General features: G+C 40.6%; 1 protein-coding gene across 1 annotated transcript in view; it reads left to right on the forward strand.

Annotated features, from left to right (window-relative positions):
- Positions 1–19982, forward strand: part of FOCAD (focadhesin) — a 300263-nt gene that overhangs the window by 234078 nt on the left and 46203 nt on the right. The window contains 4 exon segments of the mRNA XM_036260660.1: positions 3260–3368; positions 6127–6243; positions 9267–9505; positions 13094–13183. Coding sequence (XP_036116553.1) covers positions 3260–3368; positions 6127–6243; positions 9267–9505; positions 13094–13183 — 555 coding nt within the window.

Consider the following 19982-nt stretch of genomic DNA (forward strand, 5'->3'; position numbering starts at 1 on the left):
ACAAACTGCAACCGAGGTACGTGCCCTTAGCGGGAACCGAACCCGGGTCCCTCTGGACCGCAGGCCGACGCTCTAACCGCTGAGCCAAACCGGCCAGGGCTCCCCCAGTAATTTCTTACACAGGCACTAACTGTGCAGGCTGGCCTCAGTACTGATCACTCCTCAGCCTCACAGCCCCCGAACAGAGGCCAACAGAAGCGGCGGTCCTCCTCTGCTCTCCGTCCTGCGGGAGGCACGGGGAACTGTCTGTTGACATATCAGTGGACAAAATGAAAACTAAAGTACCGAGAGTCCTTGGTATGGACTCATTTGTGTCTGCTCACCTAGTTTGGTGACTTGCAGCCCTGGTGGGAGAGTACTCAGCTGCATATTGGAATCGGAAGGGAGGAGGTGCTGGGCTAGGGAATACCTTAGAGCTTACCTTTTGTACTTTGTTCTATTAGTCTATATATATATATATATACACACACACACACACACACACACACACACACACATATACATACACATCTCCTATTAAAAATGGTGCTCTGACATTTACAGCAAAAAGCTCGAATGCTGAAGAAACTAACATCCTTTTACTAAAGTCAACTTTGATATTGCCTCTCTAGTAGCCTCCCTCCCTTTGCTTTCCCCCACCCACTTCCTCTAACCCGGCGAGGACCCCTCCACCACCTCCTGCCTGCAAAGGCTTCTGTTCCTTGGACCACGGCTGCCACAGGCGTCTTTGGGCCGCGGAGGACTTGTTTTGCTCTGCGCCATAAATTAAAAGCAGAATGTAAAACATCAGTCACCGGATTAGAGTGATTTGCTCATTTGAGAGCATTTATTTCTAAAACATCAAGGTTAGGGCTAAGGGAGAATAAGGACACAGATATAACCTGATGATTGATGTAAGTTTATTTTCACTATTATTAATTGAATAGATTTGAACCTGAAGATAAAAATCCCTGAGGGATCGGGTCACTTTACTAATATGTAACGTAATACTTTGTTTCTGAGAAAGCATCATCCTAGCTCATCCTTCCTTGTGCTTTTTAATTAGGTTAATGGCATCAGTTTGTTTCAAAGGACAATTTAATTAAAATGTCAGTGGTGCTGCCTAGATAAATAAATACCTTACTGATGCTGACATGTCATTATGCAAATTAGTTACTACTGCTTGACTGTAGGGGATAGTTATTTAATCAACAAGGTGATGAGTCTTTTCTGAACCAGTTGTAGATTTTCACCTGGCCAGCTCTTCCTTAAATTCGTTTCACTAAATATGTATTGAGTGTCTTCTCTCCCTAAGTCGCTGTGCTCGGCTGGTAGGGAGTGCACAGACGGTGCAAAGCCAGTCATAGCACCTTTGGGAAATTTGTAGCTTGGCCTAAGCAAGCACCATGTGGACTGAGGACCAGTTGTTTTAAATTCAAAGATCAACGTCCAAATTTGCATTTAATCTGTAACCAAAGGTCTAATTAGCGGTGGTGTTAAATATATTTTTCTCCATTTTACAAGAAACAATACATGCTCAGGAATGTCAAGATCGGTGAAACTTTTCTAATAAAATCACTTGGGGCACTGTTTTAAAATAGACGCTAGGTTCTCTTTCAGAATTTCAGTGTTAAAAAGGTTCTTTTTTGTTACCTCGTCTATTATCCTTGTTTTAAAAGATGTGATACCCGATTTCTGGTGACCATCAAAGTTTTTCTATAGGGTGATAAAAACTGGTATCTAATTCTCAGATCACTGAGTATTTAAAACTATTTTTCACCTAACTTCAGGAATTTATGACCATTTTGTAGCAAGACAGGCTTCAAGGATCTTCTGAGCTAAAAGAGATAATAGAAATAAAAGATTTAATTTTGATTTTAAGTGATTTCATGGCTAGGGCACTTAGGAGTGATCAGATCTTGCCTCGTTTCCTGTTTTATTATTAGCTTTGTGAGTTCCCAATAATCCTGATTACAGAACTTCAGCAAAACCTCGGGTGAAGCCATCTGCTTGGATGGCTTCTTTCTATTTTCTCCCCCAGTATAAATGTTGTCTTATAAAACTTAAGCAAGTCTCCTAGAGGAATGAATTAAGGAGAACAAATTGGTGAACAAAATGACCAAGTGTGCAGAGCAAGTCTTGACTGGTTTTAACCACCTGAATGGGGGGGGGGGGGAGCGATTGGGTGAATAGATGGAAGAACTTGATCACAGCACGTCCTGAGCCCACTTTTACCCCATGGAAGTAAAAACGCAAGAACACTTGTGTATACTAATGTTTTAATACTCACTGACTCACATGCTCAGGATTCTTCATCCTGCATATCTGTTCTGTGACAGCACTGAGGAACACAGGGAGTTCCTAGATGTGTACATTGATTCAAGCTCAGGTGTCAAGTCCAGGTCTGGGGAGACGTGCTCTGTGTTTGTGGGAGCCCACACGCGTAGGCCTGGCAGGACTGAACTCTGGCGGCCAGCACAGTTCTTGTCTGAGACAGGACTTCTCATGAGTGTCCTACCTGAGACTCGTCTGCCGAGCCACCTTGGAATGATGGAATGACACTAAATGTGCATTTTCAAGTGCTGAGCGTGTGAATGAGGCTCTGTTCCTTGATGCTAAATTCGGAAGTCAAATATAAGATTTTGCTAATATTAGAAAACTAACATTTGGATGATATAAAGGGCAACTCAATCCATCTAGTTTAAAAACAGCTCTTTTTTTTTTTTTTTTTTTGCATCTTATCTGGGGCCTCAAAATCATATGACAAACTGACTTTAAGGTTGCTGGTTTGACGTATTAAGAGAAAGAAGGGGAGGATGATAACAGCTGAGGAAAGCTGCCCGTTTGTCAGGCTGTGGGGAAAGTGTGCTGGGCAGAGGGTTCAAGAGGCTGGTTCCCACACCAGTGCCTAGGAAGGCCAGAGGCCAAGTCCATCCTGCCGGGCTTATGCACATAACTGTCCTGGGTCGTGTTCTCAGAACAAAGCAATACATTTATATTGGTCAAAGACAACAGAGGAAGATAGCTTAGGAAAAGTAACATCAAATGATGAAATAAAAATTTTTGGAAGCACTGAGGTATGATGAGCTTGGATTTTTAAGTTACAAGTAAGTATAATGACCACACATCTATAAGAAGAGTCAAAAATCAGCACTGGTGTCCGAAGAAGGAAAGAAACTGCTGGCGTCTGGGAACAGACGGATGCGTGTTCATGAGGCTCTGAAGGCGTGGTTTTGCCCTCACCTGCGCCTGTAACAGCGCCTTCTCTCCTTTGAAACAGGGACAGCCCCGTGGCCAAAGGCAATGCCCTGTTAGCCCTAAGCAGCCTTGCTGTGGTCGTATCCAAACATGAAGCCAGCCTCTCCTCAGACGCCGACGGGGCCCTGGAGGTGAGTGAAGTGATTTGAACCCGTTGGGCTCTGGCTTGTAACCTTTGAAAAGCGGGAAGTGTCTGGAAGCCCAGCTCTGAATTCACGAGGTTCGGGTCTGTCCGCGGCACCAAGTCGTGCTGGTTGATGGGCCTTTACGCTGTGAGCTTTCGTGTCTGTGAGATGCTTTTCTTTGCCGCTTTTCTGTTTTGCTTTCTCCATCACAGTTAAGTGGTCATTTCAATTTGAAGGGACCAATTTTATGCAACAAGGGTTGTCTTTTTGTGATTACATCAGTGGTAACCAATCTGAGGAGGTTAACTAGGCTTACTGAAAGCAAACGATGCTGTCAAAAAGTGATAAATAAGCAGTGTTTACTGACTGAAAAAAATTATACTCTGCATTTTAATTGTAGATGTCAATGACAAAGTGCCTATTCATTTTTGCAAGGCATTTATTTCTTAATTAGACATGTGGTGAGCTGGCCAATGTTCATTTCCAGTGTACTTTTTCAGATAATTCATATCTGTCAAAATAAAAAGGCATGGATTTATTCTTCTTACAAGCCCCATCATCTAGTAGCTATCAGTATCTGGAGACAATACAGCCAAGGGGTTAAAAACATGGGCTTTGGCGTAGAAGAGGGTTTATTTAAATCCTAATACGTATACTTACTAGCTCTGTGGCCTGCCGTTGGTGACTTTCCTTTTCAGAGCTTATTTCGCCACCTATAAAATGGGGATAACGATACGAACCAGATAGGATTGTTGAAGGATTAAATGAATTAATATATGGAAAGCACAATGGCTGGTAGATACTAACCTCTCAGTAATAGTCGCCATTAGCATCAGCATACACTGCATCACTCCTTGCTGCAAAAATGATTTATTTGATATTACTCAGCCTGTGTCTATCCCCACAGAGGGTCTTATGGACCACCTGTACTGTTTTTTAACTCATTTTGTTTTTAGAACAAGCCAGGAGGTAGGTCTAATATTCTCTCCCACTTTAAAGACAGATGCTCAGAGAGGCTGCCCAACTTTCCCGAGGTGACACGGCAATTGGTAGTACCGGGGTTTGAACCCAGGCAGTCTGGCTCCGGAGCCCATGTTATTAACTGCTGAGCCAGCCTGTCCTGTTGTACTGTTGTACTGTTCTTTTTTCATGGTGGGGTTTTCTGGTTGCAAGTAAAGAAAATAACACTCCTTTAAAAGAACTAGAAGGAGAAGGAATCTGGAAGCCAATGAGATTGAAGGTAGAGCTTAAAAACTGGGTTTTGGAAGAACAGTAACCAAGGCAACTTGGGGAGGCCAGGCAGAGGCACTAATGAGCCATCTGAGCAGCCCCCTGCCCCCCACTGGGATGGATCACCTCTAGTCATTTACTGTCTTGGCATCACTCAAGATTTAGAGTCCCATGCCTACACTGGGGGCAAGGTGGAACAGGTAGCTAGATTGGGCATTTAACCAAGCCTCAAATCATGGAGGAGGGAATTCCCCAAAGGGTGCTATTACCAGTAAACAAGAGAGTAGATGCCGTGTGGCAAAAGCTACTAAAGAATATTACAGGTGGGGAAGTGAAACAGGGCAAGAGATTATTGGGTGAAGGATAAAATGTAATAATAATTACTTACTATATGAAACTGTAACTTCAAACCCAGAATGTTATTTTAATGATGAGAAAGATGAAATTTTTAAAGAAGATTTTTAAGGGAGGAAATGTTTCATATCCTTTAAAAAGAGGCATGCAGTTGTACAGGTAATTTACCCCAGTAATAAGTTGGGGGGGTGGGTAGCTCATGCTTTGAATTCCAGGCCCTCTTCTTTCTCTTTATCCCCCCATTCTTTTGTTCTGCACTATAATAACACATAGTACACAAAACACTGAGAAGCCACACAACCCAGAGATGGGGCTTTGCTTTTATTCTTGATAACCTTGACTTTGGCGATTACTCAGTACAAACTCAAGACCTCATTATTTGATTAAAGTTGAAGTTTTCAAAGTTCATTTAAATCTTCATATGACCAATGGCTAAAGAGCTTAAAAAGGCAGTTTTATTTGATTCAAGGAGTTAATTCCAAGGAGATACTTAACACTGCATTGACCTTTATAGTTTGCATGACCTGAATATACCATGTGAGTTAATGAATGCTTTTAACATCCAGGGTCATGAATGATTTTTAAAACCAAGTTCTGTTTATAAGGAGTTGGGTCTTGTTGTTGTTTTGGTTTGTTTTTTACATTCTCTTTCCTTTTCTCTTCCAAACTGAAAATCAATTATTTTCTTATGACTGATCGGTTAGGGAAATGCTGTGATGTTTCTCGAATGATAGATATATGGTGATTGCAGAAATGCTGGCGATGGTGATCGAAATTTTGGAAGCGGCGTTGTTGCCTCCTTTGTGAAAGGACAAACCATAGAACTGAGCGATTTTGAGTTGCCTTCTCTGCACATCCCTCCCTTTAACCTCCACGTCATCCACACTGAACTCAGGGCAGCTCTGAGGCGCTCTCGGGTGTGCTTTGCTTTGCTTTGCAGCCCCATCTTTTCACTTCTGTTAAGTCTTCCCTAAAATGTAGACATTCCTGCTGGGGCACAGGTAAGGATGTGTGTTCGTCCAGTACCTACCCCCCTCCTTCAGTCCTGGTAGATGAAGTTTACTTTTTGATAATAGCACTTCATTCTTTAATACAGAAGGAGGCTATACCCTGAACCTAGAAATAAAGTTTAGGTTTTTAATTTTTTCCATTATCATTTCATGTTTTTCTTTATCTGCAGGTTCAACCTAATTTCCTTTCCATGAAAGATTGGGTTTCCATGGTGTTTGAGACTCTCCTGGTCATTGTGGATAGCCACTACCAACCCAGAGGACGGCTTTTCTCCTGCTTTTATTATGTAAGTTTGAAAAATAAAAAATGATTAGCAAACTCAAGGGTTGACTCTTCTCATGTCAGCTATTCACATGAAATCCATGATGTTATGTAATAATTCTTAGGTGTACCTTAGAATCACCGGGGGAACTTAAAAAATATATATATACATATATATGTGTATATATATATGTATGTATGTATAATTGAAAAAAGAAATACTGGTATGTACGCCTTACCTCTGACTTAGTTGCTCAGCGATAGGCACAGAGCATCAGCATTTCGGAAGCAGTCCAGGCTATTTTAACCTGTAGTCAGAGTCAAGAGCTACAGTTACAGTAAAATGAAGGAGTTGCGTTTCTCATCATAGTTTTTTTTTTTTTTTTTTTTTTTTTCTTTTCCCCATTTCAGTGTATGTAGCTCAGGCACTTAATCTCTCAGGACCTTTGTTTCCCTGTGTATAAAATGAGGCGATTGAGCAATATATAGGGATTGTAGTTCTCCCTTCATCCCTTATGAGTTTTGTAACTGTTGACCTGATACTTAACCCATCATCTTATTTTCCTTATCTGTAAAGTGAAGGTAAAAACGAATGCTTTGCCAACTTCATAAAAGATTGTGAGGATCAAATTATACAATTTATGGGGGAAAAATGTTTTGAAAATTGTGAAATACTTTACAAATACAAAATAATATTGTACATAAGAAAGTTCCTATTAGTCATTCTCTTTCTTCATGCTTATATCCTAAGATTGGAAGCAAATTGAAAACACTTCTTTTTGTTTAGGTTTCCTCTTCCCTTTATTGGCTGTATTGAACACTTTATTTCTGTATCTGTGTGGAATTCCTTTGTCTCTGCCTTATCACCCATTGCTTAGAGAATTACAGTAATCGTGTGACAATCAGCTGAGTGGCAGAGGATTATAGTTGATTTGAATTAAATATAGCACAGGCCCTGAACAGTTGCTAAGATCACAAATGAAGCCTGAAACTTTGTTGCCTTCGGTCTTCTCTGTGTGCCTCTGTCCTCCTGCCCTTGGGAAGGACCGCTTACTCATCTGGGGCTTAGGGTCTGGAACTAGGTTTTTAACTATACTTAAGAACAAAAAAATAAGTAAATAAGACAACTTTCTAGATAATGTAGAATAAACTTGGAAGGTAGATTTTCCTCACAGAAGTATTTTATTTATTTAGTGTTATTTATTTATTTTTATCCTCTCTCAAGGACATTTTTGAATTTATCTTTAGATACAGCGGGAGGGAGAGAGGGACAAAGAGAGAGAGAGAGAAACCTCGATGTGAGAGAGACACATTGACTGGTTGCCACCCACACGACCCCAACCGGGGCCGGGGACAAACTTCAACCAAGGTACATGCCCTTGGTGGGAACCGAACCCAGGACTCTCTGGTCTGCTGGCCAACACTCCAACCACTGAGGCAAACCGTCCAGGGCCAGAAGTATTTTCTTTACAATGATTTGTTTTCTGTCGGAAGTGTTCTTGTTTGTTAATGGTAGGTGGAAGTTGTGTTCGTTTATATACTCTTCGCAATAGCTCTCTGGTTCAGATATTCAGCAGGACAGGATATTTGATAGATTTCTAATAATGCTGCTTAGTTCTTGCAAACCAATAAAAATAATCTTCTTACTAGCTAGGTCAGGGTTGCTTCTTACCTTTGTGATTTTTGCATTGTTATACTTTTTCAAAGCCTTGTTTCCAAAGTCACTTTTTTTATTTCCAGTGTCCTAGCAGCTGGGTCATTTTGAGTAGTATTGTCATTACAATAGTGCTAGATTAACTAAAAGAATACCCTAGCACATGCTTGATTTTTATCCTTAAAGAACTAAAACTTAGAGAGCAAACAAGTATAGAATTAAAAACACTGTTTTTTCCATGGATTTTTAGAGAGAGTGGGAGGGAGGGAAGGAGGGAGAGAGGGAGGGACAAGAACATAGAGAGAGAGAAAGAAAGAAAGATGTGAGAGAAAGACATTGATTGGTTGCTTCTTGCAGCACCCCAACCAAGGTGGGGATTGAACCTGCAACCCAGGTACGTGCCATTAACCGGAATCGAACCCAAGACCCTTTGGTGCATGGGCTGATGCTCTTAACCACTGAGCCACACCAGCCCGGGCTAAAAACACTTTTTAGTATGCTTGAATGACAAGAGACAACACTGCCTTTATGGTGTGTATGACAATTTAAAGCAGGTAGTAGTGAGATGTGATAAATGGACTTTCTCCCCCACTTGAGACATGTTTTTGAGTATGTGTAACGTCTGGTGCAACTCTCAGACATGACATTCTGGTAGAAGCTGTTCATATTCAGCTGCCTTGTCCTGGTATTAGGCTGTTATTCACTTCTTTTCCCATAATTGCATGTAGGAAGGAGCTCTCCATTTCATTTTCAATAGCTGGTTATTGCTTTGTAACCAGAGGCTTTTAGGATTTCAACTTCCTTTTTAATCAAAAAGAATTAACCCCCTGTAGGAAATAATCCATCTACTGGGCACTGTTCCCACCAAAGATTTTGGGAGATCTGCCAATAGATCCCTGTGCTAAATTTACACTGGTCCCTCCATACTAAACTTAAACTGCCCCCTCCCCTTTCTTGCTCTCCCAAAAAACTCTGGCTTTCTGGACATTTATAATGTGGCTGGGTGGTTCTCCAAGCTTGGATAGCTTCACTTTGGGTTTTTCATTATATACACATGTAGGCTTTCAAAACACTGACATTGTTTCTGGCTTTCTAGTGAGGGAATTCACACCCTTTAAAAGGAGGCACTTAGAATTTGTTTTTTTGTTTTCTTTTTTCACATTTAAAAGGATATTATTAGTTAACAAATTGTTTAGCTGCCAGTTGTTTCAGCAAGAGTGAAAACGTAACATGCAGACAAACACAGCGACAGATTTTCTAAATTATATTTCTGCTTGGCAGGGGTGCATCTGACAGAGCTTGTATTGCCGCATAGTGCTTCTGTGATAGGTGTGTTTCTGCCCTGTTTTCAACAAAAGGCCAACCCCCCGTTTTCTGTCTTTGGCATGTCCTAGAAATCCTATTCTGGTGAAAACACAGCTAGTGCCATCGCCCGCTCTGCAGCCGCCTCGGCTTTGTCTCTGCTTGTGCCAGTTTTCATTATCTGTTGCAAGGAGAAGGTGGAGGAAATCCTGACCACGCTGACTGCCAGGTTACCTGGGAAACCGAGTGCTGATGAGTCTCAAGCCGTGCAAATCCACGTGGGCCTTGCTCTGGGGATGTTTCTCTCTCGCTTGTGTGAGGAAAAACTCAGGTACAGTTTATTAAAATGGCCCTGTGTTTCCTATTTGTGGTGCAGGCGGACACACAGACACACAGACACACAGACACAAGCCTTGGGCCTGCAGTAGGTGCCTGCTGAAGTTTTTGAGATGGACAAGTCGACCATGCAGTCTGCTTCATGAGTGAATTTGTCTTTCTAAAATACCATCACATAGATATTAAAGTAGTTTAAGGGTTGCTCTTATTAAAGTGATAGATTACTTGAACTTCATTTCCTGCTTAGATGAAAGCCCTGAATACATCTGTGTAATCAGTGTGAGCAAAAGTCTAATCTCATGGTGTCATGAATAAAGAAAAGCTGCTTCTTCCCCGTTTAGAGGGTGAAAACGACTGCTGACCCCGATACCACTGTGAAATGGAAGGAAATGATTGGGGTGCCCTGTGCCTGAGGGTGTGGGAATCACTGAATCAGCCGAGAACTTCACGTGCCCCCTGTTCGGTGCTGCTTTTATGCCTGGCCCTGGCTGCAGGCGGACAGACCTTCAGAAGTCTCAGTCTGCGCGTGGTATACTGGGTGGTTTATTCAGTTGGATGGCTCGGGTTTGGGCCGCTCGCTTTACCCTTGAATGGAGCTAGTAGACTATCAAAGACCCAGGTGGAAAATTCCACTAAATGGGAAACTCTTCCTGTACATGAATCTAGTTTTGTTACTCATTTTATTTTTTTATTTTGTAACAGATCTTAGAATTTTATATATGTGGATTTATTGTAGTGTGGTACAGCATGCATATTTGAGTATCATGAATATTTAGACGTCACTGACTTGGAATTTAGCCCCATTTCCCGGCACTAGAGCAGGCAGTAGGGAGAGGCATCCCGCGTGGTATGAGGTGATGTTCCACTTCCCTGGTCGGCAGAGATGGACTGTCTGCACAAAGGCAAGAAATGGTGCTCTTGTGGATAAACTGGATGACATGATGCTATATTTAGATCTGAGTTTAAAACCAGTGGTTACGTTTCCATGTGTAATTTACAGAGTTTTGTGCAGATCTGAAACCTTTATGAGAATTGCTATGCTCTATTGACCATATTTCAGATAATCATTTTCATCCCTTGGAAACATCTGTCAGACGATTGGGAAGGGTTGGCTTAGTCTTTGTGGTCATACGTGAAACGTTTCCAGAATGTTCATTTTGTTCTCGTCTGCAGTGTTAGTATATATAGCCTGGTTCTGCACGTGAACAAAGAGCTGCCCTTTGCATGTGAATTCACTGCTGCATGTTTTGTGTGTGTGACAGAACAGACAGTATTTTTAAAGACTTAAAATTGAAAGTGATTTTTTTTTCCCTTTGCTACTATGCTACAAATGGCAGTCTCGTCGCCATCTGTGTTCATGCTCTTTCTTCAGTATCTTTTCAAGCAGCATGTTTTACAACTAAAAATGAGTCCTGGCAGCTTAATTCCAGGTGACTTGTCACTCCCTCTCCTGGCTCTGGCTCGCTTTCTCATTAGTTTTAGGTGGGCTGCTGCTGGTTTAGGGCTTCACAGGCGTTTGTGGTTAATTGAACCACAGGACCTGGAGAAACCTCTGGCGATCCAGTCAAGCACTCGTCTCTGGCTCCCAGGCTGCCTCCCACCCCTTTCTGATGTCACTGAACCGGGCACCTGCGGGAACCCTGGGGAAGGACACGGGAAGCTCCTCCCATGGCCGAGTGCCCCCAGAATAGCTGCAGGTCTTAGTTTTGCCTTAATGCTTCTGGGTTTGGTAGCGTTCTCCTTTTAGCTGGTGTATTAGCACTGCAGCCACCAGTAAAATTATTCATCGTTCCCACCTTCCTGATTTCTTGGAGCAGAGGAATCTGAAATATATGCTTTTGGAACTAAAAAATCTTTTGCTAGGTAACAACAATGCCATCATATAATGGCATTCTTGGAGAAAGTTTCCATTTTTCTGAAGTTAAGGTAAATGTCTTGAGGGCTGTTGACTCTGACTAATCGATGACATCAAATAAGTGGCCCAAATAGGATGAGGACAATGTGCTGGTCTCAAGAATGGAAGTCACCTTGTAAAAGAGAATTGTGACAATCAATCCATTTTTTGCTAAAGCTGATGAAAGTAAAGTCACCTGAATTTAAATTCCAATCTAGAATTTATTCAAGAAAGCGTATTATTTCAAAGCTTGCTTAAGTCTTAACTCAGAGGATACTAGTACTTGAGCATTTGTTTAGCATATTTAAATATAATTTAATCCAGAAAACAACTATAGTAGGACTTATTAGTTACAAGTATTGAGAGAGAGAGAGAGAGAGAGAGAGAGAAAGAGAAAGAGTGTGTGTGTGTGTGTGTGTGTGTGTGTGTGTGTGTGTGTGTGTTGAAAATTTAATCCTTTACCTCAAGCAAAGTCACTCTAGTCCTGGTTTGAGAAGACATGGGAAGTGCTCCCTGGCTGGTCGGTGTTCCTGGGGCCTCAGTCCCATTAGCATTCGCTGAGGCAACAGCCTGACAGTTGGCATGTGGGACCCTCGAAAATCAAGTGCTGGTGATGAAGCCCACAACCCTGCCAGAAAAAACTACTTTTTAAGTTTATTTTACCATGCAAGTCATAGTTCTCACCAAGATTATTACAAAATCACGTCAATCACCATAGACAGAAAAATATAGGGCTGGTGTTTTTTCCCCCCCCTTTTAAAAAATGTAAGTAAAGGAACAGAGTTTGTAACCTCCACAATTGAGACATGAAATCAAAATTAGCAGTCTGCACGAAAGAGATGTGAACTGCCATTGGTAATTTGAGCTTAATGGGTTTATTAAATATTCTCAAGACAATCACTTCAGCATTCTTAGAAATATCTTTTTTTAAATGAATTCTGACTTTGGTTCTTATTTTTTAGTGATTTAAAATTTGAATGGGCTAATTCTGTGACAACAGGGATGGACTTAGTATTATATTAAGTGAAATAAGTCAGAGAAAGACAAATATAATATGATTTCACTTACATGTGGAATCTAAAAAAAGAAAATAAACAAAGCAGAGACAGACTCATAGATACAGAGAACAAACTGATGGTTACCAGAGGGGCAGGGATGGGAGGATGGATGGAAATGGTGAAGGGAAACAAGAGATACACACTTTCAGTTATAAAATAAGCTACAGGGATGTAGTGTATAGCACAGGGAACATAGTCAATAATATGGTAATAACTTGGTGGTGACAGATGGTTACTAGACTTATTGTGGTGATCACACGTTAAGGTGTATAAATGCTGAGTCACTATGTTGTTCACCTGAAACTAAAATAATATTGTCTGCCAACTACACTTCAATTACAAGGAAGTTTTAATGAGCTGAGAAAATGCAAAAGTAGCAGTGTTAGGGTTTATTGGTTTGCAAATAATTGTAATGTTCAGAAACGCAATTGAATAAATTTTCTGACTCAGTTTCTCTGTCTACAAATTAAAGTACATATGAATTGTCAATATTATTGATTGTTACTTTTATGGTTTTTTTTTTAAATAAGTGCATTTTCAGTAAAATATTGAGAGCAAAATATTATACAATAAGTATTTTGGACAGTTGAGTATTTTTAAATAATCCATCTTTCCTTTGGTCTTTACCCAGTGATGTTTCTGGCCAACAGATGAACCTGCTTCTGATGAAGTCTTTAGATGCCCTGGAAAACTGCTGCTTTGACACCAGTCTTGAGTACAAGTATGTTGAGTCCCCCTCCGCTCTAACACACACTTAGAGATTCGTTTTTTTCTCTGCCACATATTATGTATTCAATGGTGAACTCTTTGTAGGACCCAATCCTGAATTCCTTTGCAAAGTATTTTCAGTAATTATCAAAAATCTGTAATTAAAGCTTAGTTGTTCTGAAAACTATGTTTCAGTTTGAACAAAACAGTTTGTTTCAATACAAAGCAGCACATGTCATTTTGTGGCTGTCATTAGTTTACTATTACCTAGCTCTGTCTTCTACATATCCTGTTAAGCATATATTTGGAGGTTTGTGTGCATGAGTTAACCTTTTGAAGAAAACTATTTTTTGTGTTTTTTTTTTTAATTTGATTAGACTGAGAGAGTCTTCGACCCATGATTTAGATTTCCCCGTGAAATCCAGTGTCTGGAGAATCAAAATGGAAACAAATACAGGTTACACCAGGGGTTTCCCACCTCCTCAAAGTTAATAGATCCTTTTTCACCCCACTGACCTCATGATTTTTAAACATTTTTTTCTATTGAACTAAATATTTTAAAATTCATTTTCTCATTGCCATCATGAAAGATAACCAAAGAGGAATAATCAGAAAATAATACCTCAAAAAACAGTGTTATACACTCATTTAGTGAGACGTTTAGTGTTTCAGTTAGTCTATGTGACTTGGGTCGGGAGAACATATGGTTCCATTAGGCTCTCTGAAGTGTTGACACCATTGGGGACCACACTGTGCCTTTTGGGGCTTACACACATTTTGGAACCTAAGGTTTGGATCCTCTGCGTTTTGTTGTTACTTGGAAACTCAACAGATTATAGACACTGACCTCCAATTTATGAACTCACTTTTTGCCATTACGGGCATTGTTCCAATAGGAGTTAAATCAGTGTTTACATTTCTGGTCTTTAGGAACTTATGATCTGAAGTTACATTCATACCATCTAGCTTGTTTGTTCAAACTAACAAAAAGGTAAATGATAGAAGTCACTTCGTGCATCAGGTATTTCTTTATGAATAAACAAATTCAAATCTTCACATAGTCATTGGTCGAGACGGGGGTCTTCTTTCAGATGCAGGCTAAGCTTGGATAAGAAGCACTGACTCCCACCCAGTTTATGACAAAAACACTTTAGAGATGGCACCCATGATAAGAGTGTGGCTTTGATTGTGAGAAAAGAGAGTTCAGTGGCATGGTTGAAGTCTCTTGAATATAGAGAATGATTAATGGAAGGTATAAAGCCATGTAACTGTTCCTGGGTCTTATGAAAAGGTGAGATTTTTGAGCCGAATCCATGTATTGGTGGTGTTCCCTTTTATAACCAAGGAGTAAGCTGGGCTCTCTCTCTCTCTCTCCTTTCTTCTTTCTGCCTTCAACTCAAAGGTGTACATCATAGCTATAGCTCAAGTACTATAAAGTTAGGAAAAATTTTTGTGATTAAGATGCTCCAAACTTTCATCCATTTGAAACAGTCAAGAATGACTTTCATGTATTATCTTTATTAGTCTCCAGGAAGGTTGTTTGAATGTAAGGAGAACAGTGGGAATAGCTGAATTATCCACAGTGTGGGCATTCATGCATGTAAGAACTAACCATGTCTAAGTATATTCGACTTTAAATGAACTTTTTAGATTAATAAGATTCTTCTTTTTTGATTTTTACCTTCTTTTCTTACCTTCCTAACTATTTTTTTAAATATGATTGAGCACATGTATTTGGGAGAGGGGGAGAAAGGCTAGACAGGGGACTGATCCTGCAGAGTCAGGTGAAAAGGGCCAGCGGACATTTGCTGTCCATTTTGTTAGATCCTGCTTGTCTGTCAGTGCCTGATTTAAGCTCGGGTTCTCAAAAAACCCTCTCTCTGTCCTCTCAAAACTCCAGTTATGCCCATAGTTGATGACATTGTATGTTTTGTCTTTTCTAATCTGTGTGGGTGGCAGTGCTCATGTTGTTCCCTCTTGGTTTGGAGTTCAGTTAATACTGAGCAGCCACAACTGTGCTAGGCGTTTTCATATCCACTCCTCGTGTGATTAAGCCCTGGTTACACCTCCTTGTTGATACTAAGGCAGGACTCATCATCACTGTGGTTTACTGGTGAAGAAAGTGTGTCTCAAATAGGAAACTGGTTCAAGGTCACACAGTAAGTGGCGGAACTTGGAGAGAAATCCTAGGTGTGTGACCTCAAAGCCATTTTTCTATCTTGAATAGCACAGCATTGAGGACATTGGAACAGAAAGGAAGCTGGAATATTATTCACAATAAAAAGGAATGAAACCTTGCCATTAGCAAAAACATGGATGGACCTAGAGGGTATTTTGCTAAGTAAATCAGACAGAGAAAGACAAATAACCATATGATTTCACTTATATGTGGAATCTTAAAAACAAAAAAAATGAATAACCAAACAGAAACAGACCCTTATATGTGGAATCTAAAAAGCAAAACAAATGAATAAACAAACAGAAACACTTATATGTGGAATCTAAAAAACAAAACAAATGAATAAACAAGCAGAAACAGACCCTTCGATGTATAGAACAAGCTCATGGTTGCCAAAAGGGAAGGGATTGGAGGAATGGGTGAAATAAAATAAACATACATTTTTTTTAATCAGGAAAAAAAAAAAAGAAAGCAGTTTGATCCTTGACGGTATGGTGTTTATTATTTTTTCTTTGACATGTGGGTCTTGCTTGCCATTTGAAAAAAATGTGTCTAGTCTCAGGCTTGAATGCTTGGCTCATGGCATCAAGTATTCCTCTGTCTAATGAGATTGCAGGAGTCTAGGGCAGTTGCCCTCCCTCAAGTGAAATGGTGGAAGCATTACCAGGAGGTAGTTAATAGATCTGGGAGCCTGCTACCTCAAGTAATAGAATTCACCCAGAGCAAATTCACCACGCTTCCTTGATTTAATGGACATGTCCCTGCTGAGAGAACCAAGCACCTGTACTGGTCTGTTTGTAGTCCTATCACTTACAATGTGCTGCCATCTAGTGGTACTCCTTGTGCCATTGCAGTCCTCGCAGTCCTAACTAGTCATGCTATCCACCTGAGCGCTGGTTAATCACTATTGAGCTTTCACAAATACGACAATATTTGTATAGTACTTTGTAAAGGGTAAAGTGCTATACGAATGTTAACTGCTATTAGAACTAATTATTAGAAGGCCTAGTACTTAATCTTCAGGATAGCCTACAGTAAACTGGGGAATTGAGGATTGATCTCTGGTTAATTTTGGAAAAATATAGCATTACATCTCAGTTGATATAGCAAAGCGCATATTAGAATTGCATAGCTTTTAAGTCGCAGAATTTCTTTTTGGTAGAAATATATATATATATATATATATATTTATCCTCACCCCAGGACATTTTGTTTTGCATTTATCTTCAGACAGAGAGAGAGGTAGAGAGGGAGAGAAAGAGAGAAAGAAACATCAATGCGAGAGAGAGAGAGACATTGATTGGCTGCCACCCACATGACCCCAGCTGAGGCCGGGGACAAACTGCAATCGAGGTACCTGCCCTTAGCGGGAACCGAACCCGGGACTCTCTGGTCCGCAGGCTGATGCTCTAACCGCTGAGCCAAACTGGCCAGGGCTGGTAGTAATATTTTAATATACTTGGATAAGACATTTAAATAACTAATGGCATAATAGGACATATAATTTTAAAACTCAATTATCTATCATTTGTTAGTATTGTTTTGTTTTGTTTTTTCTTTTCTTTTTTAATCCTCACCTGAGGGTGTGTTCATTGATTTCTAGAGAGAGAGGGATAAATATCAATGTGAGAAAGAATCACCGATCGGTTGCCTCCCATACATACCCCAACTAGAGATTGAAACTGCAACCTAGGTATGTGTCCTGACTGGGAATCGAACCTGCAGCCTTTTGGTGTATGGGGTGACCCTCCTGGGCTGAGCCACCCAGCCAGGGCTTAGTATTCTTACAGAAAATTTACGTTAGCAATTCAAAAACCTCAATTTTATACCTAATAATGCTTGTTTTTATTTCATCTGTCTGAAATACCAACACTTTTAACTCCTTTCTGTTTCCAATGAACAGAGAGATGTGAAAGCTACCTCTGCCTATTATTCTTGCTCTAGAGCTGGCAGGCATATCAAAGGGAAGCTGGAATGAAGTCAAGTATAGAAATGTTGAACTGAGCACTTGGGGAATCTTTAAGACTTAGGACAAAAAATAAATACATTAAAATATATATAGAAGATTTGGAAATCAGAAGGAAACTTCAGGAATAAAGATTTAGAACTACCTTTTTGGTGCATACTGGAAAAATGAAACAAAGAAGGAAACAATTTTGTAGGTCAATAGGTGCACACACTCTAACATATTTACATTGGCACTTACGTACATAGATTATGTATTCATATATTACAACAGTTAAATGATTATGACTGTGGCAATGAATAGAATCATTCATGAATGTAACCTTGTCTAAGACTAATTATGCTGTGATAATATTTAGGTAAATGCAAACTAAAAACCCTGATCTCTTTTTCTAAGCCTTTGTACCCATATGCCTTGTGATGGGGAAGGAAGAACTTCAGTCCAGGGGATAAAGATTTTTCTGTGCCCAAAATGCAAGATGTAGATAATTGCCTGTTTTTTAGAAAGATGAACCCCAGTACTTAAGTGAACTTTGGAAGGAATCCTTTTTCCACACGAACCTGACACCCCTTTTTCTTTCATTAGTCTGGCGGGAAATAGAAACCAAGTTTTCTCGACTGAATCTTGGATGGTACATTCCATGGATTTTACAACTCATAAATTTTGCCTCTGACTAAACAAAAGAATCAAGTCTTGGTGTTCTTTTCATTGTTGTTGTTGGTTTTTTGGTAGCTCTTCTCTCCACTTTAGAATCCCTTGAGACTCTGCATTTGGTCACTTCTCGGCATTCAATAAGTATCAGTGGGATGCCTGGCCCCATCCAGCAGTGTACTTGGTGTTGCAGATATTGTGGTGAGGAAAAAACAGAGAGGCACCCACCCTCATGGAGCTTGCAGACTAGTGAATGAAATGGATGGTAATTAAACAATCCCCCAAATAATCCTCATCAGAGTTTATAATTAAAATTGTCTGAAGTAAATTAGTACAGGGTGCTATGGGAGAATAGTAAAGAGGTTCCTTGCTGGGCCAGGCAAGGTGTCCCTGAGGAAGTCACATTTGTAATCTGAAGCATCAGTAGTAATTAAATAGTCAAAGAGGGAGCAAAAGTCAAAATTTTCAAAGTATTAATCACATTTTGTCTATCTCTATCTTCGGTGTAATTCTATCCAAATTTTATATGCATCAGTATCAAAAGATAGCCAGAAAAACTTCCCCATAGATTCTGAATGAAAAGAAAGACTTGAATCCATACTAATGAGAGCAGCCTCTCCTTCAGAAATGTGCTTTGTCTCAAAAGCATTCAGTGTTCAGATGCTCGATGCCGATGTAACTGGTTAGCAATGCATTATGCTGGCCGAGCATGTTGCTAAATTTGTGTTAGCTGTCCCAGCATCTCTGCCTGACTAATGCTGGATTATTACTGCAGCAGCTTCTTTACAAGGGATTTTCTAATGCCAGACTGTTATGTAATAGAACCTAGAAAAACACACATGAGCCATGTTGCCTTCTCATAGGCATTTCATCATGGCATCATGCAGGGCACCAGGAGGGGTTTGACAGATGGAACAGAAGGCTGGGAATTAAAAAAAAAAGAAAAGAAAAGTCTTCTGGCCATGCTCCACTTGAAATGCTCTGCATGACCCTGAGCAAACCCTGTAGCATCCCCCGCCTTTGGGTGTCTCTTATCAGATGCTGCTCTATTTGCACAGAGGTGTTGGAGGAAATAACCAACATGTTCATGAAACGATGCGAAGGTTCTTGGTGCCAGCCAAGGAGACTGATGCTATATGATAGCAGTGACATAACATACAGGCATTGAAACCTGTCATTGGAGAAATGCCCTGGAATGTCTCCTTAAGCAGCGGCTATGAGGAGGAGAGGCAAGCCAAACCAGAGCAAGGATGATTGCTGAAAAACTCCATATTCCCTCAATGTAAAGAGCAGCAATGAGGACAGAAACTTTTTTTTTTAAGTGAGAAATTACCTCCAAGCCGCATTATCTTATCATTCTAACTAGAAGTTTGCTGGGAGAACAATTCATTTCCTTAAATGGATATGTATTCTTTCAGGAGAATTGGGGCACAAAAAGCCCCAGGTCCCAATTGAATTGTCACACGGGGTAACTTTTGACAAGCCTGTCATCTGTCCATTTTCTCTCTGACCCACTGGTACTCCGAGGGATCAGAGGGGAGAAGAGGATTAATGTCATTGTGCACAGACGAATATAGTTCTTTAAGAAAGAAATTCCATTTGTTGGAGTTGACTGGGAAACATGAAGACTTAGCAGGACCTCGTAATCATGCCCTGCATTTATCCCCGTTATTAGAAGTCCTCAGCTCGTATCCCGAAGTTGAGTCTTTTCTGTCCTTCTGCAGCTCATCGGAGAGCACCCCCCATGGGGCGCGGAGGGGCCACAGCTCCTCGCAGTGCAGAGGGCACTGCTTACACGGCTGTTGACGCCTCCTCCTCTCCAGTTGGAGCTGTCGTCCAACTATGTCATGTTTTTACTTGTTTGTTTTTCTCCAGTGGGTACACGCCACTAGCATGGGCCACAGACACTTGTTATAAAGGTTGCCTTGGGGGGGAGGCTTGTGGTGTTTCTGGGGCACACTGACATAGCAGGCCACAGAACCAGAATCCAGTCCCCTCAGACTGTGACGCACCGTG

Source organism: Molossus molossus, unplaced genomic scaffold (assembly GCF_014108415.1).
Source record: "Molossus molossus isolate mMolMol1 unplaced genomic scaffold, mMolMol1.p scaffold_m16_p_14, whole genome shotgun sequence".
NCBI lineage: Eukaryota > Metazoa > Chordata > Mammalia > Chiroptera > Molossidae > Molossus > Molossus molossus.